Source organism: Triplophysa rosa, linkage group LG9 (genome assembly GCF_024868665.1).
Source record: "Triplophysa rosa linkage group LG9, Trosa_1v2, whole genome shotgun sequence".
Taxonomy (NCBI): domain Eukaryota; kingdom Metazoa; phylum Chordata; class Actinopteri; order Cypriniformes; family Nemacheilidae; genus Triplophysa; species Triplophysa rosa.
Window position 1 is genome coordinate 24,804,543 of NC_079898.1, and position 15,365 is coordinate 24,819,907.

At 37.4% G+C, this 15,365-nt stretch overlaps 1 protein-coding gene across 1 annotated transcript in view; it reads right to left on the reverse strand.

Annotated features, from left to right (window-relative positions):
• Positions 1-15,365, reverse strand: part of LOC130558756 (collagen alpha-6(VI) chain) — a 36,652-nt gene that overhangs the window by 16,008 nt on the left and 5,279 nt on the right. The window contains exons 4-13 of the mRNA XM_057341357.1: positions 14,773-15,345; positions 12,734-13,309; positions 12,009-12,623; positions 10,799-11,368; positions 10,134-10,685; positions 9,457-10,032; positions 6,522-7,109; positions 5,928-6,271; positions 4,183-4,261; positions 3,624-3,760 (exon numbers count right to left, since the gene is read on the reverse strand). Of these exons, the coding sequence (XP_057197340.1) occupies positions 3,624-3,760; positions 4,183-4,261; positions 5,928-6,271; positions 6,522-7,109; positions 9,457-10,032; positions 10,134-10,685; positions 10,799-11,368; positions 12,009-12,623; positions 12,734-13,309; positions 14,773-15,345 (4,610 nt within the window). The remainder of the gene's footprint in view (positions 1-3,623; positions 3,761-4,182; positions 4,262-5,927; positions 6,272-6,521; positions 7,110-9,456; positions 10,033-10,133; positions 10,686-10,798; positions 11,369-12,008; positions 12,624-12,733; positions 13,310-14,772; positions 15,346-15,365) is intronic.

Below are 15,365 nucleotides of genomic sequence, written 5' to 3' on the forward strand. Positions count from 1 at the left end.
ACAGCCAGGTTTGCGAAATAAACTGGTTTCACATTTTAAGGGAATTATTTAAATGCCTCTGCCATTTTTATTGTGTATTGTTGACTCAATCTATAGCAGCTGAGCATAAAATGTTATTTCTCAGATTTTTCTCAGAGTTGTCTGTTGTGGGGTCCGTGTAACGCTTCACAATTCAATTTTCAGACCATACAATGTAAATGCAAAAGTAGAAAAACGTAAAAACAAAACGTCAATTTTTTATTTTTTGGTAACTCTGTCATTTTATATTTACGATTTTCTCATATGATTTTTGACTTGTGACATTTTCTAAAGTGTCATTTAAAATATCATTTTTAAATTAAATAAACTTTTAAAATGTTCGTTCTGGGCCATGATGCATTACCAATTATCGCAAGGAAAATGGGCGAGTCTATTCTCATTCAGGAGGGGCGGAGCGGAAGTGAGCAGTGTAGGTAATCTCGGTAATCGCCAGAGCGTTAGGTGTTCTTTATCATCATCGTCGTTAAACATGGATGACCTGTTCCAGTTCAGCTTGCATCATGGTGCGAAATGACTGACGGTGATGGCGAGGGATATCAGTAGGGATCGGCTGGAAGCTATATTTAAGGTAACTTATTAACTAAACGTTTATAGTTACACAGTTACACCATATGTGATTCCAAGGGTCTTGAAATAGCTGATACTTCTGAAACAAAAGGTAACTCATTGTTGTTTTTGTTGTTGGTGGTGCTGTTGGATTATATTGATTACAACAATAAATAATGAAACTTTAAGATTGTGTTAGAACTACATATTGTAACTGTAGTGTACCCCACTGTTATATTAAAGTTTAATGACTGTAATAGTTGACAAAATAAAATGTTCTTAATCTTTGAATTTTAGATTTGGAGTTTTGGAAGTCACCCAGTCGCAAGATCTTTGCATTGATGTTCTTGCATTGCTTCTAAATGTTGCTTGGTGGGACTACAGAACTTCGTCCCTGTGTGGAACTCACACACAATTCCACACAAGGGCATTCCTGATGCTCTTTTCGAAGCCCATCTGAGGACTGCACAAATTACGTCTCACCTTATACCACCCGCCGAGGTTGTGGCTACAGACAGGGGCGGACTGACCAGTAGGACATTCTGTCAAAGTCCAGAACGGCCGTCCGACCGACGGCCTACTGCCGCGACCAGGAGCGGACCGGCCATCTGGAGTATCGGAAATTTTCCGGGTGGGCCGCTAATGTATTGGGCCGTAATGGACGCTATTACAGGCGGACGTTATTAACGCGAATGCACGCAACGCGAAGGCATTAGCGAGACGGACACGTATACATGTGTAACTCCAGGGCCGTTTTTGCTTCCCATACCGCCCCTGGCTACAGACTATATTAACAATGGAGGAAGTTTAACGTATCCATCACCATATGGACAAGACCCTCTTTATGGCTACCCTGACCTCCAGCTGCAGAGGGAAAATCTGTGGTCGTCAACATACCAGTGTGACCATATTTTTTACCCACTCTCATGGGTAATAGTGGTGCATTTTTGGATGCACAGGAGACGTACATGAATATTACATACAGTTTGGAGCCATAAGTGTTATTGACGATTTGATTATCGACCATGTGATTTCAGTTAAATAAAAAAAACGAAATGTATGACTAGCCTACGTTGTTACATGTGATGTTACAGTGTGGTATTTGCAAAAGTTTTTGATTGCCTAGTAGTCACAGATCTATGGAAGGTTACTGTTTATAGTAATAAAATAGTATAAATAGAAGAAAAAATTTATAAATAATAAAATAGTAATGATCTTTAACCAGACCACAGGATATTTTCCTTTCCTTAATGTTAAAGTTATAAGGTAACGTTAAATAAATTGACGTATTTGTAAGTCTTCACATCTCATTTACATTTTCTCACAGAAATGAACATATTAATATATACATATTACGAATTTGACGAGACGCATGCTTTCAGGCTCTATCTCACATTCTTCGCCCAAAATATCAAGCCAAATAACAAAGCCAAGGTAAATTAATTACATCATAGCGAAATGATTGCATGTGATCTTTCTGTCTGAACTGCCCTAGATTGTTTTGATTAATCTTAACACTGTTACTGGACATGTTTTAAAGAGTGACAATTCATACGTGCGCTTATTACTATCATTACGGTAATAAGTCACTGAAAGAGTGTGCGTCATACCCCTATGCTAATGGTACGACCCACAGCACAAACAGAAAAACGAAAGATACAAAACTTGAAAATCGCCTAGTTTTCATTTGTTTAAATTTTCATTTCTTAAATTACAATTCAGTAAAATTAAGAAAAGGAGAGAAAATGACAATAATCCCATTACAAGGTTATCCAAAAAATTTTTTAAATTAACGTAATTTTTTTATTTTTGCATTTACATTGCATGGTCTGAAAATTGAATTGTGACCAACTTTCTCATTTTCTCTTTTCTCACTCTCTATTTAAGACTTAGAAAACATCAGCAAAACTTTTCATTTGTCAGTCATTTAATCTATAAGAATTAATCATTGAAATATTACACTGTAAAAAAATTGTTGAGTCAACTTGAAATAATAAGGCAACCTATCACAAGCACGTTTTTGAGTTAACTCAACAAACAGAGACTGAAGTCCACCCAACTTAAAAATTATGTTTAAGTCATTAGTTGCCACAACATAGTCAAGTTTACCTAATGAACAACAGAACAACATATTTTTTGTTGGCTGAACATAAATAGAGAAGATGGATTGGTTATTTAAAATTAAACAAATGTATTTGTCTTTTACTACAATTGTAAGTGTTTTCTGCCTTAAACAGACCAAAATTTTGATCAAATAACTGTTTAAACAGTACCGTCATGTCATGCACTTACATCTCAACATTGAACACACAAACCTCCACCATGGTAACAATCAAAAACCATCATTCATTAAAAAAACTCTAAACTCAACAGATAACTAACAGTAACAACGATATTAAAGCATAAATTAAGCCAGCAAGAACTAAAACACTAATCTTTAAAAGAAAAACAAATAAGAAAGACAGAATTGAACATGCTGCAATGCATCTTGGGAAATTTCAAACTCAGAATACTCTGTTTTGTAAGTTGGGCAAACTTTCTGACGCATTTTGGCCAAAAACTTTAGAATCTAAGTCAAGTAAACACCGAAACATGTTTAGGCTCATTTTGTTTAGCATATGCAAAACAATCATTTGGTTCCTTTAACAAAAAATTCTATGTTCAAGTCACTTAGTCATTTATCTCTGTAGGGAGAATATTTTGCAAGTTGGATTTTTTACAGTGTAGGATCTCATCTATGATTTTCTGTTTTATGGGATGACAGTAATCTGTATGTATGGACATAAAACATAAATGAAGAAAAAAAACATGACAAACTAGTAACAAAAATATGTCCCGTTTAATATTTTGGAATAAGGACGGGATGAATCTATTCTGCATTATAGAGTGAAGGGGTTCCATCGTTTGACATTCAGATAGTAAGAACAGATCTCATGCAGATGATAAAAGCAAAATAAGTGTAAACACAGATCTGTGCTAGCGAATACTACAGACTGCTTGGCTGGTTTGAAGTAAACAGCTCTTATTTTGATACTTACAATCTGTTTCATGAGAGCGTTGCCTACATTCAGCATGTTAATGGACAGTGGCTGCGTGTAGTCGAATCCTCGGCCAAATTCCAGGTGGTGAAAATCAACGACTCCCTCCAAAGACACGATCAACAGCGAGCTGACCCCTGGAGTATAACACACATACCATTACTTCATCAACTAATTTAACCTTGCTTAACCTTGGATTTCCTCACTTTAACAACACTTGGGGTAACTGCAAACTACAGCAATGACGCTCATTCGGCACATGCTCAGTAGAGCTCATGCTATACCTGAGAAAGAGTGTGATATAACTTTGCGGGAAATGTTTTGCATTCACAAAGAATTGCATTTAAATTGATGCATTTTTACAGAAGTTACCTAAAAAGCATTCAAGGTACATTTTATTTGTGTGTGTGTTTTTGTGTCCTGGGAATAGAAGAACCTATGATCAAATCCCTCAAGTCCCATAAAAAACAAGGAAAAACATAATCACAGCATAAATCACAATTATTGACCCACATATAAACTGTGTCTTACATCCGGCGTTGGGTTCGACGGCACTTACCACTGTGTTTGAGTTTCTCCGAACTCGCCATCAAATGCTCAATAGTGTCGTCCAACCCGTCTGTGAAGAGTATCAACACCTACAGTATACATAAACATACAATCAGTGTTGGATATAACTAGTTACTAAGTAATTAGTTACTGTAACTTAATTACTTTTCATTTGGAAAAAGTAAAGTAAGGGATTACTCTAATTTTGTCTGTTACAGTTACTTCTGATGTAATTCAACTAAATACTTTGTGTAATATGTGTGTGCAATAGTGGAATTGACATCAAAATTCAAAGTCTGACTTTAAATTATGTGCTTTAATGTGTAATTCTCACAATTGTAATACTTTGGTCAGTTAATAATACTACTTTATGTAGTTTAATATTATTTATTTGAATTAATTAAAAGAGCCCTTTCATGACTATCCTTGAATCACTTAACTAATCAAGGTGGATGTAGGATATAGAACGTAATTAGTAATAAGTAATTAAATACTTTTTGGAGAGAGTAACTTGTACAGTAATCTAATTACACTATTGAATATGTAATTAGTAACTAGTAATTAATTACTTTTTCAGAGTAACTTGCCCAACACTGCATACAATAAAAAAAAACACGACTGTATCATTATAGAAATGTGTGTTTTCAAAAGCTAGAATTGTCACTAGTCTTCGTTTTAAAATAGTAAACATTGTGTTCAGTGTCTTCACCTGTCTTCGTCTTTGAGCAGAATAATATCAATATTGCTTTCAGAAATGTCTTACAACTTATAAATAAAAGCCATAAATTACATAAATTAGACCCAACTGCATTATAGACTAACAATACTAAAAACATCTTAAAATCATCTAAAAATGAGTATTATCTGAAACAAAACTACAGTAGTGATGTTCAGCTTTGGAAAATTGGCATCCTTGCCTTCAAAGATCTGTATTAAAGATGTCTATATGTGTGTTGCGTTTGGAGTGTAAACTTTGAAAAGAATTTCAAGAGGCTTGATAGAAAATGACAACACACGAGCAAAGCTTACTGAGTCTAGATCCGGAAGAATGACTGCTGAAGTAAAAAAGTCAACAAAATATGAATAATTGATCAAAATACTCAATGACTGCTTCATTTTTTAATCGATGCATGTTTTTTTTTATTGGAAGAAAACCCCATATTCACTGATACGCTGTACTTTGCCTTTTTGATAAATAACTTTATCAAATAAATATCTTAACAAAGTTTTGTTTCTGCATTTGTACCTCAAACCTTATAGTCTGATGGTTCATTCTAACCTGAAGAGTCATTAAAAGCAAACATTGCACAAATACGACACCACTTTTGGCCACGACTACAGTGTGTGTTCCACTTACAAGAATTGTGTGGTGTAATAAATCGTTTATTTTCGGTGGTCATTCTTAAAGGGACAGTTCGCCCAAATATGAATATTCTGTCATAATTTATGAACCCTCTCGTCGTTTCAAACCTGTATACATTTCGTTGTTCCGCTAAACACAAAGGAAGATATTTGCAAGAATGTCAGTAACCAAACAGATCTCATCCCCCATTGACTACCATAGTATTTATTTTCCCTTCCATGGGAGTCAATGGGGGATGAGATCTGTTTGGTTACTGACATTCTTCCAAATCTCTTTCTCTGTGTTCAGCAGAACAAAGAAATGTATTTTTCATTTGGAACAACATGAGGGTGAGTAAATGATGACAGAAATGATATTTTCGGTTGAACTATTCCTTTAATGTCATACCCTACCTTCACTTTAGCAGTGGAGCGGACAAACTTTTCTCTGAAGGAATCCAAGAGGAATGTGTTGAAGGCCAGAGGAACGGCGGGTCGCAGTAACAGCACCTTCTTGGCCACATCCTCGTTGTACTTCTCAAAGTCAAAATCCTCCAGAACTCTGCCGTCCTGACCAGAAACAAGCCTGTAGCCTATTTTAGTTTCGATTTTGTCGGTGGTGATGCAGCACAGATCTGGCATCACGGAGACGCTGTGAAGTGCTGCTCGGACCAGCGGCTCTACATGAGGTCTTAACAGAGGCTGTGTGGTCGCCCGTCTGGACTCGTCAAACCCGATCCCAATGTCAATATTGCAATCTATGCAATCAAAAAATAAGTATTTGGGCATTTAAGTCACACTTAAAGATGTTTGAAAGCCACTGCATCAAATAACAAAACCAAGGGTCATTTTCGGAGGCATGTGTTCATGGGTTTTGATGTGATATAGATATGATTTCATTGAATCATTCAAGACAAGTTCCACTAACATTTGGCAACCAGAAAATCTTTTTTTTATTTCAAAAGACCAAAAAGACTTCCTACATAAAAATACATTGCAACTACTTACCCCTAGGGTCTATGGATTGGTGGTGACGGCAAAGCAGACTCAACACTTTCTTTATGGTAGTCTTCAGCTTAAGGCTTTCGAAGGTCTCGATCAGGACCCGATCGGGCGTTCCAGCTATCTCGAGCAACTCAGATTTTCTTATTTCTTTTCCAACACCAATAACAGTGATTTCAATCTTCTTGGCTCTGAGATCGGCCAAGGCTTCCAAGTCCTTGTCATCATTAGCCTCTCCGTCTGTGATGAGCAGCAGATTCTGCGAGACTCCCTCAGCGATTCTGGATCCATGCTTTGAGGTGAAGTATTCCTTAATACGTCTTATGGCCATCCATGTGTTCGTGCCCTGTTTTCTTTGTTTGATATCTTGAATACCCGCATTTACACCTGCTAAGCTACTGTAGGTGTTCAAGTAAAAGTGGTCCAAAAAAATATCGCTGAATTGGGCGACACTCACTCGCCATTTGTCTGGAGCGATATCGAGCTCTTTCACGATGCCGAACATTGTTTTTTTGACTACATCCCAACTTGGAGCCTTGATAGATTCTGATCCATCGATTAGAAATACAAGGTCTGCCATCTCTTTCTCACAAACTGTAAAGAAAAAAACATTAGGACTTGACAAACTATATGAATAGAACAACAATATGACGCACTGTCGCAGAGCTATTTTGAAACATTAAAGCGACTGTTTTGTTAGCTACAAGTTATAAACAGGGCTGGGAAGGTTACTTTTAAAATGTATTTCACTACAGATTACAAAATACATGCTTTAAAAGGTAATTTGTAACGTATTTCGTTAGATTACACAAGTTCTGTAATTTAATCTAAATACTTTAGAATAATTTGGAATACTGATAAGGTACGTAACACAAAGGGATCGCCAAACAGAGGACTTGGTTTTCCTCTGCATTTTATTTGAAACAACATTAGTTTTCCACAATATATCTTAAAGCAGTAGTTCTCAAACTGGGGGCCGTGGCCCCTGGGGGGCCCCGAGATGGATCCAGGGGGCCATAGAATTTGTGGCATTTTATGAAATATAGAAATTGATCATAGATTTTATGCAATCAAACATCAGAAAAATAAGACCACCAGACAAAAGAATTGATGTTTCAGCATTGTATAAATTAAAAAATCTTTACACATCATCCTGTTTAAACATTTCACCCCCTTCTCTGAATGCATTGTGTTTCATGGAAACTTGTTTGCATCACTAAATAAAAAATAAAATTTAGTTTTTTCAAACTTGCAAGATTTAAACTCGCAGTTGCAAGTTATGAAATCAGAACCGCATGAAAAACTCACAATTGCGAGATCTCGCAATTTTGACATTTGTATATTAAGTTTATTTCATGCAATTCTGACTTTATAACTTTATAACAATTCAGAGTTTTTTTCTCAAGTTCGCAATTCTGAGAAAAAAGTCAGTGTTTTTTCTCTCATTGGACTGACAGATGCAATTGTGTGTGTATATCTCTCACAATTTTAAGAAAATAAATCAGATTTGTGAGTTATAAACTCGCAATTGTGAGAAAAAGTCAGAACTGTGAGTTAAATGAACTCTGAGATAAAAAGTCGTAATTACCTAAACAAATTACTTAAACAAGAGACTCGCAAAACATGAAAACAGTCGTTGATCATTCAGGTAACCACAGACATTAAAGATTCAAGGGTATGTCAATTTTTTATGTGGCAATTTGTATAAATTGGCTCAAATTGTGTAATGAAGTATACAGTATGAAAACTTCTATTGCGTGAAATAGCTTATTCAGAACAGTACTAAATAAAATTAATATGCAATTTCTATGAACCCAGATCCCTCTTATTTTGTTAACATTATTCCAACATATTCTGCGAGGGGCATGAAAATGAGCAGAACTGTAGTTTGGGATGCTTTTGCAGAATGACAGAGTCAGAGAATCACCGATTGCTGTTTACATGAATGGCCCGTTACAGTTAATATAAAGTTTAAATGAAATAAATGCCATTGAGATTCCAAGTAATCACTTGGTAATCTAAAATACTTTTCGGATGTAACTGTAATTTGATTACCACCATTTAAAAAGTAACTGTAATGAAATACAGTTACTCAAATTTTGTATTTTAAATACGTAACTAAGTTACATGTATTTCGTTACTCCCCAGCCCTGGTTATAAACAACATGTCCAAGTACATAAGCTACATTTAAAGGTGCAATACGTCACTTTTTTTGGTTAGAAATAAATTCTAGTACAATAAATTATGTTGCAAACTGTCTCTTCACCATATTTAGATTTGCAATTATATAATAATTTCTGTCTTCTAAAATATAAATTTAACCTTAAAATAATGATTTAGAATTTAAACTGCAACCTGCGATTTTATATTTCAAACAGAGATGGCGATAGAGAGGCAAAGGTTCAAACTGCAGCTTTAATAAGAGCTCGATATCTTTAAATAAATAATCCTCATTTGAAAACAATAGAATTGAAAATTTAACCTAGATGTACTTCTGCATCGAAAACAACTTTTTTTATTTAAATGTATGAAATCAAGGTGATTAATTGCATCCTGAATAAAAGCTTGTGATTACATACTATAATGTTTGTGCACTGTGTGCACATCTATAAACATACATTTGTATATGTAATGTATATATTTAAGAAAAGTCTAAAAATGTATAAATGTTATACACATAACTTAAATTCTATGTAAATATTAATATATATGAGCAAATATTTCCTAAATATATCCAGTATGTGTTCGTGTATGAGTTTTTAAATAAATAACAAATATGCACAGTGCACAATCATATATTATGTAAACACAAACTTTTATTCTGGATGTGATTAATCGTAAAACATCCTAATTGAAAAAAAATCCTAAAAGTGTAAAATACAATAAAATAACAGCTGCATTGCCACAGGATGACGTATTTAAATGAGAAATGAGAATCACCTGGTTTAGTGAGATTGCAGAGCTCACGCGTGATTTGTTTTTGAAGTCCGGTCAGCCCATGATAGTCGTTCACATAGAGAACTTTTCCTCTGCTTCCTGCTATCGTTCTTAGCTCCACCTCCCGGGCTCCTGCCGCACCAATAGCAAAGAGGTTGACTTCCGAAGCTACCAGTAAACCGTCCCATTTCTCCAGACCGGCGGGATCGTCCACCTGTCCATCTGTGATCAGGAAGAGCACCTGTGGGACATTTTTTGCACGTCGTCCCCCGTGATCCTGGCTAAAGTAGGTCAGCGCGTACCTCAGGGCCTGAGCCGTGTTTCTGCTTCCCCCCGAGGCTTTGAGACTCGAGACGGCTCTTTCAACATCGGCCTGTTTGTAGTATTGGTTTAGCGTGAACTCGGAATGAGGGGTGCTGGAGTAGACGATCGCACCGAAGCGCACCCGCTTTTCTCCTAGTTCAGACTTGCGGACCACATTTGACATAAAGGTTTTCATTTCCAGGAAGCCAGTTTTATTGGGTGTGCCAGCGGCATCCAGAAGGAAGATGACATCCATCAGTTCAGGTCTCTTGCATTCTGCAAAAAATGTTTTACAATGTACGAACAGAGATAATGAACATTCTAAACGGGTAGATTTAATCGGAATAAAGATGACAGTACGGTTTTTCTTTACATACCCGTGTTACAGATCTTCAGAAGGACCTCGCTGCCTAATTCATGCAGAGACTCAAAGTTTTCTTCGAAGAAAATTCTTTCGTGAGACCCAGCAATCGCATCCAGCTCCAGCCGGTTTGAAGGTCCCATGCCAATGGAATAAATATTAATGCCGTTGTCTCTCAGGTCTTCAGCGGGCGTCCCTACCTCATCTTCACTGTCTCCATTCGTAAGGACTATCAGGAACTTCAAAGCTTTGGGCCGCCCGCCACTCGACACGTCAAATATCTGCGACACCTCTGTGAGGGCTTTTCCAGTGTATGTTTTTCCACTCATCTGTTGTATAGTTCTTATCTCATGTATTATTTTTCTCCTATCGTCAAAAGCGTTTAATAAAAACTCCTGGTTTGGGTTTGTGCTGTACTGAACAACAGCAACTCGCTCCTTGTCTGGACCGATCGCGAAGTTTTCGACCATAAACTCCAGCAGATCCTTGGTCTTGTTGAAGTCCTCGGGGGCAATACTTTCAGAGCCATCGATGAGAAAGACGACATCTGCCAGAAGACCTTCACATGCTGAAGAAAATGTCAGAAATATTCATAGATAAATAGAAAATGTAGATAAACTAAAAAAAAAAAAAAAGCAAAAATATTGTTCAGAAAAGCACATTGAGCTAAATATTTCTCACCTTCAAAGGAACATATTTCTTTAAGGATTTCTTTCCTGATGTGCTTGAGGAAATCATAGTTTTGAACATAAAATGTTCTTTTCCTGCTGCCGGATATTAGCTCCAGCTCAGACATAGATGCGTCTTTCACACCGATGGCGTAAATGGTGACGTTCATGTTCCTCAGCTCCTCAGCAGGGACCTCCACCGGCGTCCCTCTGTCTTCTGACTTGCCGTCCGTGATGACGATCAAAAGCTCGCGAACCTTCTTCTCTCTTGTGTGTGCGGCATCCTTGAACAGCGGAATCATTTCCATCAATCCCAGATCGGTCCTGGTGCCGCCTCCTTCCATGATCAGATCTTTCACCGCCTGCTGGACGGCCGTTTTTGTGCTGTACGTGTTCAACCGGAAAGACACGGTCGCTCGGCTGGCAAACTTCACCACACCGATGCGCACCTTATCCGGCGAGATCTCGAACACTTCGAGGAATTCCATAATAAATTTCTTCATCTCATCAAAATCATCGTAGGAAATACTTCCAGATTCATCCAGAAGAAAGTAGATGTCGGCTTCTGCTGTTAGCTGGCATCCTGCCACGAAACGAAACAAGATTGGTTCGGAATTTGTATTTTTATTCTTTTTTAAGATACAATAATTTTACTAATAAAGCTACTAGTGCTAATGTAAAAATGGTAGTGTTTTTATGTATTTTATATTTTTTCTGTATAAATGATTTTTTTTAATTGATTTATATATTCTATGTTTTATTTATACATATATTATAAAACACATCTGTATAATATAAATATATAAATAAAGCATAGAATATATAAACACATAAATAAAATGTATATTAAACATTACTATTTATTTTTATTTATTTATTCATATATTCTGTTTTAATTATACATCACATATTTCTATTATAAATATATATATTATTACATACACATTAAATATATAAATAAAACAGAATAAATAAACAATACATAATATGAACATAATATAATATATAAAAATGTATTTTCCTTTTTGATGTGTTTTTTTTATGTTTGTACTGTTACATTTGTTTCGAAGCTGCTTTGAAACATGAAAAACTGGGAAAAGTTCTCCATAAACAAATCTAAATTAAACTCAATGTGGCTTGAATTTATAAGCATTGCAGCTTGATCAAACTTGGGATCTGCACATTTAAAACAATTAGAACTTGAGTAAAAATACCCCACAAACCTTCCTGTACCGCGTTTAATCTCACAGGTATCACAGCATCTGCGACATCATTGCACAGCATTCTGGGTAAAATCTTCGCCAGTGAATTCAGCTCATCAAAGCGTTCCACATTAAACACAAACTTCCGGGGTGGGTACGACGCGATTTTTTTCAAATCAGATTCTTGCGTGTCTTTTATACCGAGAGCAAACACAGTGACGCCAGAACGCCGCAGCGCCGCCGCCGCGCTGGCCGCATCATCCGTGGACTTCCCATCAGTGATGACGATGGCCACCTGCTGAACGCGCTGGTCTCTTCTGCTGCCTCTCGCTTTGGTGAAAACCTGATCTTTGGCAAACGTGAGAGCGGCTCCGGTGTATGTCTTGCCGCGGCCGTATGAGATGCTGTTAATGTAGCGCAGGATATCGGCCTTGTCCTCGAAAGTGTTAAAGTAAACGTCAGCCCGAGGGACGTCGCTGTAGAGGATCACCGCCACCTTTATTTTACCTTTGCCCACGTCCAGACCTCTGATGGTGTTCTCCAGAAAGTTTCGCATTAGATGGAAGCTTCTGGATCTGATACTGCTGGACTGATCGACTATAAATGCAATATCTGCCACTACGTCCAACGTGCATTCTGTCAAAGAGAGAAAAACATATGTTGTTTGATTTCATGCACATGAAAAACTCATTGAATTCATTAATCTTGTAACACAATATACAGTACATCAAGGATCATGCACTTACCTTGTGTGACGGCAAGTTCGTCCGCCGTTTCAATAGCGGTCTTGATCTTCTGCTGCACTTGAACAGCTGTATTAGTATTTATTATCCGGAAGCTGTTCGGTCGACTCGAGATATCCTCCATCTCATCCGGATCAGCTTTAGGCAAACCAACTGCGAAAACTGTCACAGCGTCTTTTTTGATGGAGCGAGCTGCCTGGACGGTACTGTCGGCTGATTCTCCAGCTGCGATGACTAACAGGAACTGTTTAAAGCCATCAGAGACGCGGCTCCCCGCAGCGTTGGTGAGGAAATGTTTGCGAGCGTATTCAATGGCATTACCGATTCTGCGCTGACCCGTGGGCTTCAGCTGAAGGCTCCGGGCGTGGGTCACCATCTCAGCTTTGGACTTGTCAGTATTGAGCAAGAATTCTTCTTTGACATTTTCGCTGAACTGAGCCAAGCCAACGCGATTGGAATCCTTACCCGTGTTCAGCTGGTTGATCAATCTTGGCAGAAAATTCCTTATTAAAATTGAGTCTTGTTTAGATGCTAAGCTATCAACCAGTATGAAGAGATCAGCAAATTTGGGGACAAAACCTGAAGGAAAAGGATATAAAGGAATAAAACGTTTAATATCTCATCAAATTCAATTAAATATCTTGACTATCAGAGTAATGAAAACATTGAAGCACCGATATTCATAACTTTTTACTTAAGGAATTTCATATCTGAATATAATACATAAAGTATATCTGAATAGAAAGTTTTCTATAAAAAGTACAATAGTGTTCCCATTAACTGGGTTTAGCGGTTATTGCACTCAATAGTAAGCTAATGTAAAATGTAACTTTTAACTATACATTTTTTAGTACTATAGACCGCTTAAGAAGACATAAGCGATGCTGGTCCAATGCTGGACCAAAAGAACTTCCTGTTTAGGTTTGTACAAGCTTGTCAAAAAATGAGTTGGACGCATCACGTCGTATTTCTGTGCTCGAACCAACCCCCTAGGGTTCGTATAGGTTTCGGAAAGTTATTTTCGAACATGAAATTCCCTTACAAAACAACTTTTCTTAGTTCCTTATTGGATAATTCTCTTGGAAAAGCACGCCCACACGTCAACCAGCAAGAGCGAGAAAAAGAGCACGCCCACGCATCAACCAGCGAGAGCAGGAGAAAGAGCACGTCCATCAATGCGCTTCGTTCGTTGTACTGAAGTTCAGCTGTGTTTGTTAGTTCACTGCATTTCGGTGAGGAATGTTATATAAATGGTGGATATAACGCTGGATTTGCAGATCGTTTGAAACTGATATATTGCGCGGTCTCAATGCTAAAATATGCCGGACATGAACCGCACGCGGCAAGTGAAACTGAGTCATACGTCTGTGTTTTGTTGGCAATCGGCATGTACGTGCATAATGTAAATAACACGAACTTATAGTGAATCAACAGTTATGTAGGGATAATGTGCTCGTGCTGTAGTTCCACCCCCGCACGCCTTCAGGGGCTCGCCTGTTTTCGGAAATAATTGTACAGCTGTATCTGTCTTTTATAAATTTAATCAAACTAAATACTCTTTGAAGATACGAAGTATGCAGTACTACTCTATAGGTACTCAACGTTAATATGAGATTGGCAGAAACTGAATGCGTTACCTCCGCATTAATAAACGAATCAAAAATGTCAAACTAATATATTTAAGATTTAACTATGTACCAAAGAAAAAAATGTCATTCAAAAATTAAACCGGAAGTTCTTCTGGACCAGAGTTTACATTTTGCAAAGTCTATAGGACAATATTTGACCCCTGGACTTTATAGTTAGGGGGACTTTTGTCTTTATGAAGCTATTTTTGTCTATCCACATAAAACACAGTTAAATATTTAATTTAATACAATTCATTTTAATTCGAACAATAATTGTTTTTACCTACTCGATATTTGCAAATCAATACAATTAATAGGTTTTTTAGGCCTAAGATAAAACATTAAATAAATGTGTTTATAATAAATAAATGTAGGATATATTATAATTATATTATACCACATAAACGTATTTACCCATCAACTGTTCACTGACGGTAAAGCAGAGTTTGTTGCGCAGACTCTCTTGCAGACCCTGCAGTTCCTGATAGCTGTCGATACTGAACAAGAACTCCTCATGCGGGCTGTTAGCGATGGCGCGCAGTTTTGAGATGTTGCCCTTTCCCACTTTGATGATAAAGATGGAAACTCCCTGATTTCGTAACTTCTGAGCAGGTTCCTCCATGGGGTCACGTGATTCGCCGTCGGTGATGACTATGGCGATCCGAGGTACGTTATTCCTGGCGAGGTTGAAATAGTTCTCTTGAGCGAAAGTGAGAGCCTGACCGGTATTGGTTCCTCCTTTCCGGTAGATGAGATTGTCCAGTTTTCGGTGCAGGTCTTTCTTGTCTACGTAGTCACCGAGGAGAAACTCTGGGTACGGCTGGTCACTGAACTGGACGAGTCCCAGTCTCACCTTGTCCACTCGAAGGTTGAATTTGTCCACAACGGCATGAAGGAACTTCCTCACTTCCGCAAAGTTTTTTTCGCCGATGCTACTGGATGAGTCCACGAGGACCACCACGTCTGCCTGAGCCGTCTCATTGCAGTCTATCAAAGAGTGTAGGGTT